This window comes from Carassius auratus, chromosome 5 (genome assembly GCF_003368295.1).
Source record: "Carassius auratus strain Wakin chromosome 5, ASM336829v1, whole genome shotgun sequence".
Taxonomy (NCBI): Eukaryota; Metazoa; Chordata; class Actinopteri; order Cypriniformes; family Cyprinidae; genus Carassius; species Carassius auratus.
Genome location: NC_039247.1, coordinates 8,992,410 through 9,012,568, shown reverse-complemented (window position 1 = coordinate 9,012,568; position 20,159 = coordinate 8,992,410). Strand labels below are relative to the sequence as shown.

General features: G+C 34.9%; 1 protein-coding gene and 1 long non-coding RNA gene across 2 annotated transcripts; both read left to right on the top strand.

Annotated features, from left to right (window-relative positions):
- Window positions 1-870: 870 nt before the first annotated feature.
- LOC113073721 (transmembrane protein 233-like) lies at window positions 871-7,928 on the top strand. The gene is made up of 4 exons (XM_026246508.1): window positions 871-1,801; window positions 2,681-2,815; window positions 4,714-4,895; window positions 5,776-7,928. Exons 1-3 carry the CDS (start codon window positions 1,616-1,618, stop codon window positions 4,723-4,725), a joined length of 333 nt encoding a protein of 110 aa, XP_026102293.1. The 5' UTR covers window positions 871-1,615; the 3' UTR covers window positions 4,726-4,895; window positions 5,776-7,928.
- An 8,952-nt stretch (window positions 7,929-16,880) lies between these two features.
- On the top strand, window positions 16,881-20,154 carry LOC113069092 (uncharacterized). The gene is made up of 4 exons (XR_003279657.1): window positions 16,881-16,921; window positions 18,465-18,545; window positions 19,448-19,652; window positions 19,768-20,154. It is a non-coding gene; the product is annotated as an uncharacterized LOC113069092 (long non-coding RNA).
- Window positions 20,155-20,159: the final 5 nt, after the last annotated feature.

Below are 20,159 nucleotides of genomic sequence, written 5' to 3'. Positions count from 1 at the left end.
GAACTGGAAAGCATCAGTGGACGGCGCTCCGTCCCGTTGCTGTGGAGCTGCACGTCAACACTGTGACCTGATGCTCAAATAAGCTGCTTCGCTGTCCCTTTACTGTATTTTTTATTTTATTTTCACCTCTGGAAATTTTCAAGTTAAAAGAACCTAATAAATTATTTTAAACCATTCCATTTGATGGCCTCTGTGTTCATGTTTTTCTTTGTGGTTCATTGCATTTGTAGGGTGTGTTAACAGAGATTGTCATGTTTTGGTCATATGCAAAATGGATTGCACTCTTATAAATTACATACTTTATAATATACATTTGAGTAGTAAATGCAATCTCTAAAATATGCCATTGTACAGTGGAAAAAAGAATGTGAAATTTGATTGTGTAGTATTGTAAATCCTGATGACTGACACATTTCATAAAAATAGATTGTAAAATTCTAGAAAAAAAATTGACAAATATCAGAGTACTTTTCAAAGATTATATAAAAAAAAATTTCAGTTTATTTCAGTTTCAGAATAAAATCATCAAAATGAAGGAATTTTTTTTTTAAATCTTCTTTTATTGTATATTAAATATTTAAAAATATACTAAGGTTTCAATATTAACAGACCAACAGACCATGATCAAATAATTGTTAACTTTAAAATTCTTTTTATTTCTAATGAAAACAGAACATTTCAAAATAAAAGCTTAAAAACATAATAGTACCTCAGCAATACTAGAATAATGATATACAGGTAGATAGATGGTGTCCAAATCTTTGACTTGTAGTCTAAATTATAACCTTCTTTAACATTTGTTTTGAATATTCAATATCTCCAGTGTGTAGAATAAAAGATAAGCTTTTTACTGTTTATACTGCTGTGTTGTATATTTATGTATATTTTCATTAAAAATAGAAATATTACTATATATTTTACATTGCCAAATGTCCTCTAACATGTTACCTAAAATGTATTTAGTGTGTTTATACATTTCTCAGCTGGTTTGCAACATTTAACCATTTAATAACCATTGTTTATGAAGCTAACATAATTCCAGGGCACCAAGTAAACAAACAAATGAAAAGACATCCAAAATCTGATGCCCAACCATCCAACACTTCGAGACATGGGAACAGTCGTGGTTCATCTGCCCCCTCTTACTCTGTTATGTTCATCTATATCCAATAACAGGCACCTGATACCCTGTGACCCCAATACCACCCAACGGCCCCATGTCAAACCACACACACACACACACACTCACAGAGTTTCTCAGCATTTCTGCATTTGATTATTATTAGTCTAGATTTCTCGGACCATCCTGGTGTCATTTTACAGTTTTCTATCTGCCAAATTTAAGAGAGATTTGTAAAATCAGAGAATCACACACACACACTTAAAACTTTGGCGACCAGGAATCCGTCCATGAGAAAGTACCTCATCTCCCTGATCCCGTTACTCACGGGTCCTTCTTGCTCAAACACCCTCCCCCAAAATACTCTTCATTTCATCTTGTTTCCTGACAGCCTGCACAGCTCTCACTGAACCCTGCTGGATTTATTCATCTCTTTCTACTCATTTATCTCCACTCTCAGACATTTGTCTGTTTTTGGAGTGTGTGCCTGCCATCATGGCGACGGGCAGCTCTCAGACAGATGTGAAGGGCTCTCTGAACGGGAGCATGGATTTGTATCACAGCTGGTTCGGTCCTACCACCCCAAGACCTCCTCTACGAAACTACCTGCTCCTGACCATCCTCACCTGCTTCTGTCCGGCCTACCCCGTCAACATTTTAGCCCTGGTGTTCTCTGTCATGGTGAGTTAACAATCTGGACTACGTTTACTAAAACTGGAAACTGCTTCTAATTTTATCTGCCTTTATATTAATGTCTGCATGAAAGCAAGGGCTTATATTGATGACAAGACGTCAGGTATCATCACTATCATAACTGATCATACTTTAAGGTGCTGAAATTTTTTTGGGGGACTGTACTATAAGGCATAAACAAATACCTTAATATTTTTACACATGTTTATAAAACATGCTAAGTTCACATTCTTGTTTCTCTGAGAAAACAATGCTACACTTGTGAAATGTATGTACAGTGTCGGATCGTCTGTTTTTGTTTTGGTCTTTATGATTTCGCCCACTGACAGTTTACCCAATAGCATTTCGACACCCCGGGTTGCCAGATAACACTCGTTCCTGTTGCGTGTCCTCAATCTGGCAACCTGCATGAGTGTCCAGTCTGAGGAGGAGGAGGGGGATGTAGAAACAACTCTTTCTGCTATTTTGAATTTGGACTGCAGTACCTATTTCAGCCAATAGTGTTCAATATTGCATTCTTCACCTTTAAGACTATTAAACTGAAATGCTTAACTCATTATCTCTTTATCTTTATGTTATGGGCATGATTCCTGCTGTTGTTTGTTGAAGAGTCATGCATGTTTGTTACCTGTTCAACTTAATAATCAGAATAACGGTTAGAATAACTAGAACCTAGCAGATGATAAAACAGGCCTATGAATGAATGAATTAATAGCTAGAGTCCAGAATATCATCACCTAGAAAAATCATTGGTTTGATTGCCGTTATTAGTTTGACTGGATGAACACACACACAGAGAGAGAGAGAGAGTTTGTGGTCTTGTGTATGTATATATGTTAATTTGTATGTACCTTCTGTCTTTTACAGTCCAGAAACAGTTATGATCAGGGAGATTATGAGGGTTCGAGGCGTTTAGGGAAGATGGCGCTCTATGTTTCCATCGCCTCCATCATCATCGGCATCCTCATCATCACCATCTTCTGCGCTGTGCATTTCAGCAAGGTAACACTCGCATGTCTTATATAATCATATCGGATCTCTTACAAAGATCTCTTAAAAATGCAGTTTGTGGCTGAATGTGTTATTTAATTTTTATTATATACAAACCCAATTCCAGAAAAGTTGGCACATTTTGTGAAATGATATAAAATCAATAATATGTTTTTGTTAATTCCCTTTAACCTTTATTTAATTGACTAAAGTACAAAAAAAAATAATATTAATAATAATTCATGCCTTCACTGGCCAACTTAATATTATTTTATAAATACACTCCAAAAAAAGTTGCAATTTTACCACCGTGTCACCTTTTCTTTTAATGACATATTTTAATAATCTGGGAATTAAGTATGCTAATATTAAGTTTTGCAAAAAAACTTTTAGCCCAAGCAGTTTCACTTGATACAAGACTTTAGATGCTCAGCAGTCCATAGTCATTGTTCTCGTTTTCATGGCTGGTCATACATTTTCAATAGGAGACAGATTTGCTGGCCACTCAGTCCCATCCACACGTGTCTACGAAACCACGCTGTTGTTTTGTCTTCATCAAATATCCATGCACTTCTTACGAATGATGTCATCTTGATGGTCGTATATGTCTCTGTATAATCCTGATATATGCCTCCACATCAATGGGACCGTCGCACATATGCCAGTCACCCATGCCGTTTGCACTGATGAACTCATATTCCATGACAGATGTTTGCTTTCGCATCTGTCACTGATTGAAGTGTGGATGTTGCCTTTCATCTTTAAGACTTACAATGTGATGTCTGTTTTCCCCAAAAACAAGTTGAAATGTGCACTCATCTGACCACAGCAAACATTTCCACTGTCTTTTTTACTGTCTAAGGTGAGCTCGGGCCCAGAGAACCCCGCGGCATCACTGCATAGAATTGATGTATAGATTTCTCCTAGAGTAACAGAGATTCAAGTTGCATTTCTTGATGCAGCTGCAGACTGTGTTAAATGAAAAAGGTTTTCTGAAATACTACTGAGCCCATGTGGCTATATTTAACACCACAGCATGAAGGTTTCTTATGCAATGCCATTTGAGGGCTCAAAGGTCAGGCATATTCATTTAAGCTTTCCTACATTGCCCTACACAGACTCAGATTTGTCTGGATTCTCTAAATCTTTTCAAAAAATGTTGAATGGAAAAAAATGTGATTTTTGATTTCTCTCTCGTGAAATTTGGCACAAAGTGGTGAGCCATGATCGGGACAGGATTCTCCGTATAAACCCAACCATGACACCCTCACATTTACCAGTTCACCTGCTTATTGTGGACTGTTTCAAACAGTTTAACTTGGATATTCTTTAAGCTTTTCACTTTTATTATGCCTTGGTCCCAACTTTTGTGTAGCCATCAAAATGAAAAGTTGTTAAGTGAAATCATTGGGAATGTTTCAGTTGTACCTTTGTCAATTAAATAAAGGTTAAGGACAGTTAACAAACCACAGACACTTTACTTTTTATAAAATATCCCAACTTTTCTGGAATTGGGGTTGTATATTTATATATTTAATTTATATTGAATGCTAATTATGTATTTATTACAATATATTTATTTAAATATTTTTTTTTTCGAACATTCTTGATTTCCCTTCCTTAAATATTATTTCAAGGAGAAAAATATTTTTTTTTGTTTCTCAAAAAAGTCATGATCTACATTGTGAAATCAGAATCAGAATGAGCTTTATAATGAAATAACGACGACTTCATTTTACAACAAAAGAGGTCAAATCGGTTTCATTATTTGTTTGTTCTATATAACCCATTCAGTGTAATTCTGATTACTGAGGACGTGTAAATTGATTAATAAAATGTACAAATAAAATGAATGCGCCCGTAATGTTACTCTTTCTCTGAGTTGACTCTTTGTGTTTCTGTTTGTTTAGAAAGACGTGTAAGATGACAGTATTTTGTCGTGCTGTGCTCTGGGTGAAGGTCGTGCACTGGGTCGCTCTGTCTGTTGAACTGAATGGAGATTTTAGTCATGAAACCAAGAGCAGGACAGATCCAGCACAGGACATCAGCTCTCCTCCATCTGCAGTCCAGCTCATGCTTATAGAAGAGAGAGGTAGATGATGGGGCTTGAAAAGATATGCTATTTTTGTTAAGACATTTTTACAGACAAATTCAAAATACACACTTTTAAACCACCAAATATTACTCATCCATGCACGTACTGAATATGTAAATAATTTTGTAACACATGCATGTCTGTTCTTTTTCTAATTCTTTTTGTGGCAATCCTGTGTGGAAATGTACAGCTACAATGGCTTCAGGGTTGAATGTCACTGTAAAAATGATTAATAATGACCTTATCATTTCAACACATCACACTGTTTACAGTCTTAACAGCTCTTATAAAATCGGTAAAAAAGTAAAAAAAAATAAAAAAAAATAACTGGTGCTTAGTGTTTTCCTCTACCAGTAGATCATGAAAACAAGAAAATGCTCTTTTTAAAAAAAACCCTGATTCTATATGTTTCTCAGTTTATTCATGTAGGCTAGTCTGAGGATATGTTTATGTGTCATCGAATGTTTTACAAATGAAAAATGGCACTAATTTGGATATAATGTTGTTCTGATTATAAACTTCATTTTAAAAAAGCACAAAACACCATTCATACAAAACTGAAATATAGCATTTTTGCACCACAAAGCCCACTGCACGATTCTTCCACAACTGTGTATAACAAGAACAACATTAACAACTACAATAATAATAATAATAATAATAATGCAACATATTGGCAGCGAAAGCATGTCTCGCACCTCAAGCAACTTCAATACATTATTATGGATATGGAAGTAAAATTAATTTCACTTATTAGTCTTAAACTTATATAAGACAAACTAACAAAAGTGAGAAGCGATAGCATTATACTGACTTTGAAGCTATCTCCCCTCAATTATTTTTCTATCTTCCTCGACCCCCTTGATCTTCATGCCAGAGAGCTGGTGTTTTTGGAGATGTACCTTCAGCCCTCATTTGTGCTATATATAGTGTTGGGTCTCAATCCCGCGGTGGAGTCAGGGGCCTCTTGTTATCCCAGCGTGTTCATGCCAGCGGGGTCACATGACACTGGATAGCTTGTTTAGCAATGCCTGTTGCTGAAAACCACAAGAATGTCCCCATGCTCCTGGGAAACACTTCAGTCCAGTACACAGGCTGAGTTACGATGTGAAATGTGTTATTGGACATCAGGGGTGTCATGGGGGCACAGAACTCCCATCAACAAGTGTCCCAATATTTTGATACTCTTTCATGATACTGTTTTAGATATATTACTCCCTCTTCTAGTTATACTACTCTGGACAATGTTTGGAACTTTGTATTGCCAGTATTTCTAATGTTATAGACCTTAAAGGGAAAGTTAATCCAAAAATGACTTATTCACCCTCAAGCCATCCTAGGTGTTTATGGCTTACATCATAAAAAGTGCTCCACACAGCTCCAGGGGGTTCATCGAGGTCTTCTGAAGTGAATCAAATCATTTAACCATATATAAAACTTAATAAACCGTAATATCTAGCTTCCTCCAACTGTCATCCGTGCGATGACGAGAGAGCGGCGTTCCAGCGGATGATGTGGGACATATGCTTAGCATCAGCCCTGATGAGAAACCTTTGTTTACAACAGAGGAAAATCAGTCTCCTCTTGGCTTATATTGAGATACTTTAACATTTTTCTCTATAAAATCTCCTCGTTTTGTATTTCTAATTCGTGACTGGTGTCTTGTTTTGCTATCTCCTCTGCACTTCCGAGGTACTTCATTTCTCACTGGACATGATGCCCTTCTTCATCCGCTGGAACGCAACCCTCTGGTGAACGTGCATATGACATATGCACATTCTAGAGATTACTAGAAACTAGAGATTACGATTTATAAAGTTTTAAATATGGAGTTTTTTTTTTAAACAAACACTTCAATTCACTTCAGTAGGCCTTCATTAACCCCTTGGAGCCGTTTAGGACACTTTTTATGGTGGATGGGTTAGGGTTAGGGTTAGGGTTAGGTTAGTGCTTTATTTTGCTTCAAAGTCTTGATGACCATTCACTGCCATAATAAAGCCTGGATGAGACTTGTAATAAAACTCCGATTGTATTCGTCTGAAAGAAGAAAGTCATATACACCTAGGATGATTTTGTGGTGAGTGGGGTAATTTTCATTTTTGGGTGAACTATCCCTTTAAGGCGGGGTTCTTCAAATCTTACCCTGCAGTGTTTAGAGCTTGCAGATCTTTAACCCTGATCAAACCAATTTACCTGTGATTTTCTAACGATTCTGGAGACCTTGATCAGCTTACTCAGGTGTGTTAAATCAGGGTTGGAGCTAAACTCTGCAGAATGTTTAATAACATTCTCAAAACCTCTCAAAACACACACACACACACACACACACACACACACACACACACACACACACCATTATTTATACACTGTTCATGTAATGTCATAATGTCCCTTAATGTTTTCTCTATCATTTGCATTAACCCATTAAAGCATTTAAAAAAAAAATTAAAACACTGAAGGTTTCATTATTTTTTTTCTGCTGGACACAGTCCACGTTTGGTCTGGTTGCCTTTTCATTAGAATATTGCTTTTTGCAAGATGAGCTTTCACCAGCTGCTTTGCCTTGAGGGCAGAGCGACATGATTTAATTGAACAACCCCAGGGTCAAATGGCACCTGATGGAGCAGGTGTTGTTTAGGTAGACAGACGGATGTTTCCTTGTCATCCTTTTAGTAATCACACAGAAAGACACCTGAGAACTGACCATCAAAGTGTTTAACAAAGGATTCTCAACAGGAAAAGATTTACATTTATGCATTTGGCAGAAAAAAATCTAAAATAATATTTTTATACAAATTGCATCCTGTATATGTTTAATACCGCCAATGTATTAAAGCAAAACTGTACTTGAGGTCATGTCATATCGTGTGTTGTGCTGTCCATCCTGAAGTGTTTTGCATCTGGCTTTGTCTCACTCTGATGGCCATGTATTAAACAACGATCTGATGACGTCAGAGATGCATAATATCATTCATAAGTCATAACTGATTTTTTTAAGATGATTAATAAAAATCATTATGATCATGAAAGACTGATTGTCTTGATCTTCATTTGATAAATATCAGGAACATTGCCACTGTATCCTGATGTTCTTCAGAGGATTTTATCAGGTGCTCTCAAGATCTTTTCCCAAAATCCAGCTTCGGGATGAGTTAAAAAGTAAAAAAAAAAAATATTATAATATTATAATATATAAATAATATTATTGTTACTGACTTATTTAGTTTTTGCAGAGACTGCCAAATATGATACAGTAGGTTTTATAGGGTTAAAACTGAGCTTTTAATTACAATGGGCGGAATATGATTAATTAGTCTATTATTTGTAAGTTTTATTACCATATATTTGGACAGATATTTCCTTAAAAATGCCAATATTCAGTTCTGAAAAGATTACCAAAACATAAAGCTGGAAAATTATTATTGTAAAATCTACACAAATATATATATATATATATATATATATATATATATATATATATATATATATATATATTACCATAATAAATTTCCAGCTTTAAAAGTTCATTTGAGGTCTGGCGACTATAAGTAGAAACAACACATGCTTGATGTTTTGTTGGTCATTAGACACTCTGTTGTTTCACTTTTCTCTATCAAAAACACTTACCCTTTAAAATCATTTTATACAAAAAAAAATGTAAGTGTATTATCTGGACATGAGTCATTTAAAAATATAAAATAAGCGACTTAAGTTTTTAGGATGAAAATTGGCACATATCTGGCCAATTTATGAAAAAGAAGGGAATAATCCCAATATTTAGCTCTGCTGAAACACGTGGGGAGAAAGAGAGATCACTGAATTTACATCATAACAATAGAATAAGCAAAGCCGCTCTGAAACCTGTGAACCAGAGGGCGGGGCTTAGAAGCCCAGAAGTCGTCTCTGATTGGTCAGCAACGGTGGGTGATAAATAACTATTATTTTTCTCACCTCTAGGGCGTTTATTTTAAATAAAATTCGGGTGTTCATTAGACCATGCATTTGATACAATTATTTATGATTACTTGAATTATCTAATGGATTTTAAAATAATTGCAAAAACACATTCTCGTATTATAGCATATTAATAATTTTAACATTCCAAAAAAGAAAATACTAGTGATACACAATAATTCAATAACTTCAAAAATGTGTGATTTGTGTTTACGGTTTCATGAGCCACCGAGCGCCCCCTAGAGGAATAACAGGTAATGGGAAAGTCGTGGCCTAATGGTTAGAGAGTTGGACTCCCAATCGAAGGGTTGTGAGTTCTAGTCTCGGGCCGGACGGAATTGTGGGTGGGGGGAGTGCATGTACAGTTCTCTCTCCACCTTCAATACCACGACTTAGGTGCCCTTGAGCAAGGCATTGAACCCCCAACTGCTCCCCGGGCGCCGCAGCATAAATGGCTGCCCACTGCTCCGGGTGTGTGTTCACAGTGTGTGTGTGTGTGTTCACTGCTCTGTGTGTGTGCATTTCGGATGGGTTAAATGCAGAGCACAAATTCTGAGTATGGGTCACCATACTTGGCTGAATGTCACTTCACTTCACTTCACTTCAAACTAATGTCCTCTAAGAAACAGTGACTAATGAGTGACAGTGAAACACGGACAAAGAGAGTCGAGAGGAGCTGAAGTCAGTGCATCTGCTCCTGAACTCCTCTGTCACATCATGGCTCAATCACCGGATGATGCTTTGCATGGTAAGACAACTGCATATTCAACTGCATTACACTGCTTCATTGTTATAACCGGTGATTATGTAGATGTATATTCTCTATTACTATATATTTATGTATTCATATATTTATATATATATTAAAAAAATACATTTTTAATTTGATAATATATCCATAGTATACACTTGTAGCCTATATAAAATAAAATAATTTACAATTAAATTAAAAGTATATATGTGTGTATATATATAATTTATATATATAGAATAAAATTACATGAATGAATATTAATTACAAAATAAGTAACTAGATACTTAATACTTAATAATAATTTTCTATTATTTGTGTGTGTTTTTCTTTTGCTGTGCTATTGTTTTTGTCTGTGTTGTTATGTAAATATATTTCATGACTCGCCAGCTTTGTCTCTCTTTAAGCCAATTACTGTGAAGAGGGTTAACAGCTCTTATAATTTGATCAGTGCTTAAATCTGTTCGCAGGGGAAAATGTGAGAACAACAGTGTTTTCAGAACAAACAAATGCATTTGTGACTTGATAATCTCTGACAGAAATAAAAGGCGTGTAACGATAAGAACTTTGTAATCATCGGGAAGAAGGAGGCGGGAACCGGCGCACAATCAATACATTTTAATAATTGAAAAATAAACACAAAACAGCACACCAGCCCCTCACGGACGACTGGTGCGCTCAAAATAAAAAGCAAACATAAAATAATGTCCCAGGCCTGGTCCTCTCTCGTCCTTCACTATAGTCGCTCCAGTTTTATATCCTTCCATCGACTCGATACCGGCGGTGGGGCACAGGTGTAGCTCATCTCTAATCACTACACCTGGCCTCACTCCTCGTTCCCACGCCTCTCGGCCCCGCCCCACTCGCCAAAGAAAGTTTACTTTTTTAATTAAATTACAAATAAAAATAAAGACCTTTTCCATGAAATTCAAAGTTTTTGAAATGCACCTGTATATATATATATATATATATATATATATATATATATATATATATATATATATATATATAATTGCTGAATGACCCTGAAGAGACCCTCTCTCTTTCTGTCTTTAGGGGGTTTGTGTTTCATCACCCAAAGCAGTCCAGCTCTCTGAGAGTGAGGAAGACTGAGCTGATGAAGAAGGGTTTGTTTTCCTCAGACGTGTTCCTCATTCTCCTGCCCTCTCTGATTGCCTCACACGCTTTGACACTGGGTCTGGGGTGAGACTTATGTCATATTTCATCATATCTAACATTTTATTTTTAATATCACTGACTGCACAGGAAGTATGTGGGTCAGTTTTCATCAAATGTGTCAATGAGATTTATCTTTGTATGAATAGTCTGTACATATTGTGAATGGGTCATTCCTGGTATGCGGTAACATTTTGGCTTTATAAGTGTTTATTTATGTTTTTTGCATTCTACCAAAATAGTGACATGTTTAACTATTAGGAATAGCTCAGGGACTCAAAAAATAATAATTATAGGTAGATTGTTCAGACACTGGCGATGAAAATATTCCACCTTGTTAGGGTCATTTAGATAGTTATCACAGCATATTAATAATATAAATATTAAACAATAATGAGCTTTTCTTGGATAGTATATGTCCCTTATGCCTCTTTTTTTAGTTTAAAAACAATAACAAAACAATTATTGATAAATAGAAGGTCTTAATTGTTAAGAACAGGAAGTTTGTGTGCCAATGGTTGCCAATAGGGTTGTAAATTAGAATTTAAAAAATGCTCAAAAACATACATATGCTGTTAGTGCTCCTCACCTCACAAAATAAGATTATGCCAAACATTTATTGCTTGAAAGATTATGACTTGTCAGGGTGGAAAGGAGCATAACAGGGTGGAACACCACTGGTAACAGGTTCGTTAACAGTGGACAAGCTTTCCGTCATTGTCCTGCTTCCCATTTATAATGTGTGGAACTGCACCTATATAATATTGTTTAAAAAAATTAAAAAAATAAATAAATAATAATAATAATCCAGATTTCATTTGGGGGAGGGACACAAATAATAGCTATGTGGTTCCTTATCATAATCAATAATGGTGGCAGAAATAATCAATTATTTTTTATTTATATTTGATTAAAAATAAAGATGTTATAAATCATTTGGATTAACTAGATTAAGAAACAACCACAAAAACCATCACAAGAAGGAACAGTAATGGACAGTGATGCCATATTTTATGTTTTTTTTATTATGATGATAATTGTTATGGAAAAAAATGTATGCTGCGTTAATTGTATTAAATATTGTAATATTTCCACGCTCAGTAAAGTGGGTGGTATTTTTTATTTTGCCTCCAAGATCGAGTTCTGTAATAGTGACCCGGAAGCTTAAGGGGTTTTTGCACAGTATCTTATGATTAATATGATTAAATAAATCATTGGGATATAAAAGTCACTGTATAACAGGAATGACTCGTATATATTGTGTGTCCCTGCTTAAGGCCAGGATCCTGTCGCAGCCACTATGCCTGGTTTGCAATAAATTACAGACAATTGAGAAATGTTTGTGCTGTTTAGTCACTCTAAAATGTTTTATTGAGCTATACAAATTTAATTTTTGATTTCCATTTTCATTAAAAGCATTAATGTTACCCAAAAAAGAGCATAAATAAAACCTCTTGTGCTGTCTGACAGGTTTCTAAAAGATGACTAATTCTTTTTCTTTCTTTCTTTCTTTCTTTCTTTCTTTCTTTCTTTCTTTCTTTCTTTCTTTCTTTCTTTCTTTCTTTCTTTCTTTCTTTCTTTCTTTCTTTCTCAGAATTTACATAGGGAAACGGTTGGCCTCCTCCTCCCCCAGCACACCTTGACATGTGACATTTGGCAGCTCACTGATTGGCTGAGGCTGCTGCCCAATCACTGTAGCCCAATCACTGCTCTTTTCTCCTCCTGTGATGGACAACAGCCTCTTCTGCCTCTGTCTGTGTTTGTCCTGTTTCACCACAAAACCAGTCTGTCTGTGTCTCTTTCTCTCTCTCCAATCATATATGGGTCATATCATAAAGAATCAAACTGTGCTTGATATTTTTAGATTAAAGAGCCTGATGTTCTATGACAGTAATAAACTTAATGACATTTCATCACATTAAGTTTATTAGTTTATATCAGATTCTGTGTAATCCAAACTGTATATGCAATTCAAATACTTGAATATAAAGGGTCCTATTTTAACGATCTAAACTCAGTGTACAGTGCACGGCGCAGAAAGATGAGTCAGTTAATATACAGTATATGTGTGTGTGTATTGGCACAATTGTTCAATTAATTAGCCAATTTCATTCATCATTATAAGTAGTAATTGGCTGAATTGCAAATAGGTAACCTAATTCTAATATGCAATGACTACCCATCGTTGTTTTTTTATATTTATGTAGCTTACACAATAATATTCTTTTGTTTGTACTATTTGGCATGTTTGTGTGATGTGCATACCTGTCTGTAATAAGCAAAGTCAATGCGCACTGTAGACCTGCCCAGGGGCACATTTTCTACCAATCTTGCTCTTTAAATAACTAAAAAGTATTACGCCATTGACTTTAGACTTTAGACCAGGTCTGAGTTGGTCTACGGTGCAGTCTATTTTCGGGAAAATGCGAACGGCGCCGGACTGAAACTAGCAAACACACTTGAGCTGTGCTTGCGTCGCATTGCGCTGGGTGTATGATAGGGCCCTAAATGTAGGGCTAACTATTTCTAATGTCAGACTGTTTAATAAGTTACCACATGACTGACCAAATATAGATATTCTATAAAAAAAAATTTTTGTGGTCAAAATGTTAATAAAAATAAAATTTAAATTGTTTCTGGTGCAAAAAAGTAAAAGTAGAGCTCAGGTCGAACTTTGTGTATGATATGACCCTTTTAACCACCTGGAAGAGTCTTTTTAAGACAAAACTGTCCCTTTATATCTTTTTGTAGTTGTTTCCATGAAGGACTGTGTCCACGTGTGTCAGGTGTTACAGTACAAGGGAACACAGAAACAGTAATACACTGAAGCTTTAAGAGAGGAGGAAACTAACAGTGAGTGAAACAAAACATTTATTATTTAACATCTAAATCAAATGCAAGACGTGCATTCAGTTTAAGAACGTTTCAGTCATGTATAGGGTATGGCTGAATCCTTTCATTTGTGTGGAGCAAAGTAATGTGAAAAATCTAATTTTGCAGTAACGTGTTTGGGATATAGATCCATTTCATGTTGTAATGTGAATGGAACTGGAGTTCACCAGGTTATCTGGTCAGATTAATGTCGTTTGTAACATCTCGACCACAATTAATGTCACTCTTATCACCTTCTGCTTGGTCTGGTGTGTAAAAATGAATCTAGATGTAGATCTGTTGAAAATATATATGAGGGTTTCACCTTTGAAAAAAAAAAAAAAAAAAAAAGGAACGATAATTTATTGAGCATATAATCTTTGAAGTACCTTGTAATTGAAATGGTCAATGAATATGATAATCATGGGTAGTTATTAAATATGATGAAATATAAAAAAGTGTTTGTAAGGTGAAGTGTATAATTTAATTGTACTTAGAGTCACCATTTCTTTGACATATTTTCATTATTTTAGTCACTTTTTTCCTTCATTGTTGTATTTCAATGGTCCTGTGATGAGTTATTAAAAATGCTAATATTTTTTTTTTTATTCATTGTCAGCTTTGAAGGAGTATCTCATATCAGCTTCCCATATATCAAAATTCTGTGAGATTATCATCTGATACCTTTACTGTTTATAAAACAATGAAATGACAAATTACACATTTAACAAAATCTTAATATCTAATAATGAAAAATATGACTACATGTCGATACAGACAAATAAGGTTTTTAAAATATTTTGTACGGTAAAACAAGACAAAAATACTGATTAAGATAAAAACTAATTGTAGCATTTTTCTTTGAATTAAAAATTATAGTGCTTTTTGTTCTTTTTTTGGAGTCACTGTTTGCTTTTATTGTATAGAAAAGAGCAACTCCCCACAAAGGAAAGAAAATCAGACATGTTTGAAACGACATGTGGGGAAGTAATGACAGAACAATGAAATAGAGTTGCATATATTATTAGTCAGGAGTGACTATTAATAAAATAATGTATAAAAGAAGCTCAGGGAAGATGTTTATGAAATACACAATAATGTGCGGACAAATACTGGGAAAGGGAATAAATGGAAATGGACTGAAACTTTTGTGATGATGTAACGCAGCAGTGTGATTCCCTGAACATGCACCAGAGGTCAGAAGTGCTCTATAGTGTGCACTGAAGTACACACAGTAATAATGAGACGCCGGCTGTTAAAATGGGAGTTATGGCAGGGTTCTCACATCTTTTTTTGTAGATGGAGCTCATAGACTGTATAAAAATAAGAAGGAGTTGTGTTTGTAATTTAGGAGCACCTTCTGATTAAGGATATGAATTAAATTTCCCATTATGGGGATTTATTTTTTCAGCTTCAATTTAATTTTTTTTTTTTTTTTTTTTTTTTTTTTACCTTTTACCTTTTAAAAGGGTAACCTTATTTAATGAATCATTTCTTTATGTCAGACTCTTAAATTTAAATTTATACATTTGTTTAAAAATGTAATCAATTAGAATAGTTAGGAAATTAAACTCCTTAACATATAAAGCCATTATTATGTGGCGGCGGGAAGTCTTTGTCACTGAATCATTTATTCAAGCGATTCATTGATCGATTCTTTGAATCACTGACTCATTCGTTCTGATTCGTTCAAAACATTGATTCATTCAGGAACAATACTCTGCTTTGTTTTGATCAGAGATGGGCAACAGTTCTGTTATGGCTTGTTTGGATCTATTTTCATTGTCAAAATGGAGCAAAAACATGATATAGTGTCTAAAATTTAAGTCTCTAAATACTGTCTACTTGTTTATTGAACTGTTGTATAGCCTATATAATCCATATCACATAAGCAACTGTGTTGATTTTCTAGAAAACGGCACTCTGGATCATGTGATAGTTCTTATTTATATCATATATTTGTAAATATTTAATATTTGCCCCAATATATTACATTATGAGGGTATTTAAGAATTGATTTAAGTGGCACTTAAATTTGAACACACTTCTGATACTAAGTATTAAACTTTGACCATAGTAAAACACATTGCAATGCATTCGCAACCACCCACAACATACTTTTGCTGGTGAGTTTTGTTAATGAGTATTGTTTCATTAATTACAGTATTCATATATTTTCTCAGAAGCCTGAATTTTCCAGCATGGTATTCATTCTCTCCTTGTGTCTTTACTTTCTTCTGCCACTTCTCATTTGTGATGTAAGGGTGGCAGAACTCAATTTAGTGCAGTAAAAATTAAGACAAAGTAGCCAGAGTTTGGCTTGTCATTTTTATGGAGGCACAGATTTAGATAAAGAGGGAAGAAAAACAACAGTGACGTATTGATCAAAGCTTGTCGGCCTCTTGTTCAGGAAATTGATCGTCAGGAATAAAAAGTCCTGGGAGATGACGGATGAAGGGTAAGAAGCACTTGGCATGAGCAGCGTCTCCCTGCCTTCAAATCCAATAACTTCATAAAGGCTTGAGCTACTGCAGAACCCAGCAGAACCTGTTGCTCATCATGAGAGATTTTAAGAAACTCCTCATGGATGAATCTCATCAATATGCCAGGGTTGTATTTCACTCCAAAGTCAAAAACAAAGCAATGTGAAGTTATATTTTTCATAGAGAAAATAAAGCCTATTTTAGGACCATTAAGATTTCTTGCATTGTGACATTAGTTTGCACTGTAAAGCCACTCAATACATCCAGTTTTCAGACAATCAATCAGACAAGAAATCAATTTATTTATTGATTTTTATTCTATTTATTTGTAAATTACAGTGATGAGATATAGTAATGGAAAAATATCACTGCATCTTTAAGGTATCTAGGCTATATTTCAGTGAGTTGCATAATACTGAATCATGTTGATATGTAAATGTGGTTGGTCATCTGTTAATGAACATATGGCCGTGACTCAGTGACATTTATTTATTTTTGCAAATGCATGCAAAGTACATCAAAGTCTTTTCTTTGAAAAATCCAGTTTTCCATGTTAGGCCCACTTTCAAGCTGCTACACTTTGGAAATGAAATCATGTTTGCTCTTTAGTGGTAAAATCTTACCTGAATCGAGTGATTTGAAGGTGAAATGCCATTTCACGTGCGTGTCTAGTCATCCTTTCTTCTCATCCATCACATTTAGAGTCCAGATGAGACCTAGTGATACAGAGGCTTCGTACACACACTGCTCTCCGATGATTGATTGGTTGACCTCTGTCCACGATGAAGGTGATATTTAGGATTCTTTTCGTCACTGAGGTTGAAGCACTCCAGATGATTTAAGAAAAGAAATAAAAGATGCTTCTTTGTCTATAAACTACATCGTTATCATGGCCATGAGAGACTATATATGGAATAGTGTGTGAAACCATTAAGTTTTGAGTATTAAGTCAGTGTTGTATAGAGTTCCCAGTAGCCATACTTGAACAAATATAAAGATACCTTTTGAGTAAGTGACGTCAGCGAAAGTTTTAAAGTAACAGATTTTGCATATACTTCAGTTACAAAAGTAATTGACATTTGTATTGAATTATATACAGTAAATGGCAGAACCAGGATGCTATAGGGTGTGTGTACCAGAAAGTGCCCATATTATATTCATTTACAAGCCTATATTTTGGGTGTCTTTTGGAATACATTTACATTAATTGAAAAAAAACAAACAAAAGAGCAACACTATTTTTCTAATTTATTTACATAACACATATACAATTTACATATACAATGCATCAGAAAGAATTTTTATCTTAATATAATGATCTCAATATCTTCATGTCTTATAGTTGCACTTCTCAGATTTAGAGTTGGGTGATCATTTAGTTTAATATAATAGTTTATATATACTTTAATAAAACTATAATATAGTTTATATTTCACGACGACAGTACAAGCAGTTGAGATTTGCTATAACATATATTGTCCTATGTAAGTATGCTGTATTCATGTGAATAAAGTTGGACACACTTATCCATCTTTATTGCATAAAAATAAGCATTTGAGATTTGCTAATGTCTATATATTGCTTCACACAAGTGCATGCGAATAAAGTTGTATAACCTACTATGTATATAGAGAGAGAGAGCTGTGTGTAATCAATTTTATTTTTGCAATGATATAGAATCACACACCCAGGATGTGCTATATATTATAGTGTAAGTAGCAAAAGCCATTTCCTTAAAGCGATAGTTAAAAAAAAGAAAAGAAAAGAAAATTGTGTTTTGACTTACTGTATTACTGTCTTTCTTTGGAAAACACACACACACACACACACACACACACACAAAATTTAATGTAGTCTTTTTTTAATGCAATGAAAGCCATTTCAACATATTTTATGCTACGCTAAAGAAATGCATACAAGTTTGCAATAACATGAGAGCGATTAGAATTTTCATGTTTTTCATAACTATCACTGTAATAACATCATCTTCCAGGAAGTGACATCATTTTGGAGGGAAAAGCAACCTAACAAAATATCAGCACGTCTCCAACATTCCTTCCTGTTTTGATAAAATTCCACAAATTAGTGTGATTGCAACATTTTGAAAGATGGTTAAAAATATCAAAATGATATGAAACTTACTGTTCTTTTTTCAGGGTGGGTTATTCTGCAGATCTTTGATGAATGACTTTGTTCGCTGCAGTAGATGTGTGTTATTTCAGCTGATACAGATCATATGTGATCATATTGAAGGTTTTGAACTTTTGCTTGTCCTCTCAGGAGTGATGTACCGAAAAAGAAGTCTCTTAAAATCACTGTTCTGTTCCTCAGACCTCTGAAGAGCCGTAATCACATGTGACGTAAATCAAGTCTTCTCGCCCGAGGCTCGTGTGTATCGGCTCAATGCAGCAGGTGAGAGTTCTCACACAGAAATGAGGTTGTCTGAGTTACATCAGATAAGAGAGCGATAGAGTAATACTTTCATCAGGAGAAACGATGACAGGGATGCTTTGACTTCAGAGCTGTGGAAGAAGGAGAGTCGGGACAGAATAAAGGCATGGTGCTTTATGATCACTATGGGATGGGCTGACAGAGACAGTCAACAGATAATCACAGATAGTCTTAGTAAAAACCCAAATAAACTTTAGTCCAGAGATGTTATGTGTCACAAAGTGGCTTTAATGTGGGAAATGTGGTTTAGTGTCATTTTTTTGGATAATTTTTTTTTTCTTTTAATTAATCTTATTCAGCAAGGATGCATTCAATTGATCAACAGTAAACAGTAAAGACATCTATAATGTTGCAAAATATTTCAAATCAGTGCCCTTCTTTTGAACTTTATATTCATCAAAGTTTACTGAAAAAAAAAAAAAAATTTGGGCACGGTATTAACAAAATTATGAAACAGCAGCACAACTATTTACAGCATTGATAATAATCATAAATGTCTCTTTAGCAGTAAATCAGCATGTTAGAATGATTTCTGAAGGATGTGAGACTGACACATTTTTTTTAATGCAAAATGACATATCACCATAAAAGTAGTCTAAACATATCACTGTCTAAATATATATATATATCATGCAAAAGCTTTTTATTAGAAACAAACTGAAATTGAATTTATTTCAGTATAGTTTTCAAATCTCAGATGTAATATGAAAAAAAAAACATTGCACCAGGTTTCAAATTTTGCAAGTTTGAAATTGTGATGTGTTTGGAGGAGAAGATTTTCAGATATTGGAAATGATTTCAGTGAATCACATTTTAAAAGACTTGAAGAATAATGCATCCTAATACTTCTGTGGCCTTTTTAGGGCTCAACACCGTCAATTCCACTGTATGAAAAAGAGCAGTGTAAACGTTCTGCCTCCTACAAAAGGACAAGAGGATAAGTAAATGATGTCAGAATTGTAATTTTTGGATGAACCGTCCCTTTAATCTCATAAATTGTGTGCAATCTGCCCTCATCTGGCCAAGACTGGAATTTCACCATATGTTACTACAACCTCAACACACCTTGTAAATATGCCCGAGTTCTTCTTCATACCTTCATACAGTCCTTCATTTACCCTTCATTTATTTTACCTGCTCTACTACTCATTTCTGGTGTTTTTTCTCTCCATGTGTTTCTCAGCAAGACCAGATGCTCCTGTTTGATGACCCCTTTATATCCGACCATGCTGCACCTCCCCCCTCCTCTCTGCTCCTCTTCCTCATCATCATCAGTCATCTACCATGTCTCTCCGTGTCCCTCCTGTGCAGCTCCAGCATCCCCTGGTTTAATTAAATGGCCAGGCACGCACGCACACACACACACACACGCACGCACTGATGATGATGATTCCCAGTCTTAAAGGAGTAGTTCACCCAAAAATTTTAATTAATCATTTACTCCTGGCATTTCAAACTCATATGTTGTTACTTTTCCTTGCAACACAAAAGGTGAAATTTCCAGAAAGTTTGTGCACTGTATTCCTATAGTCATATGATAGCACATACAGACTAAATAGTCTGCCATAGCTTACA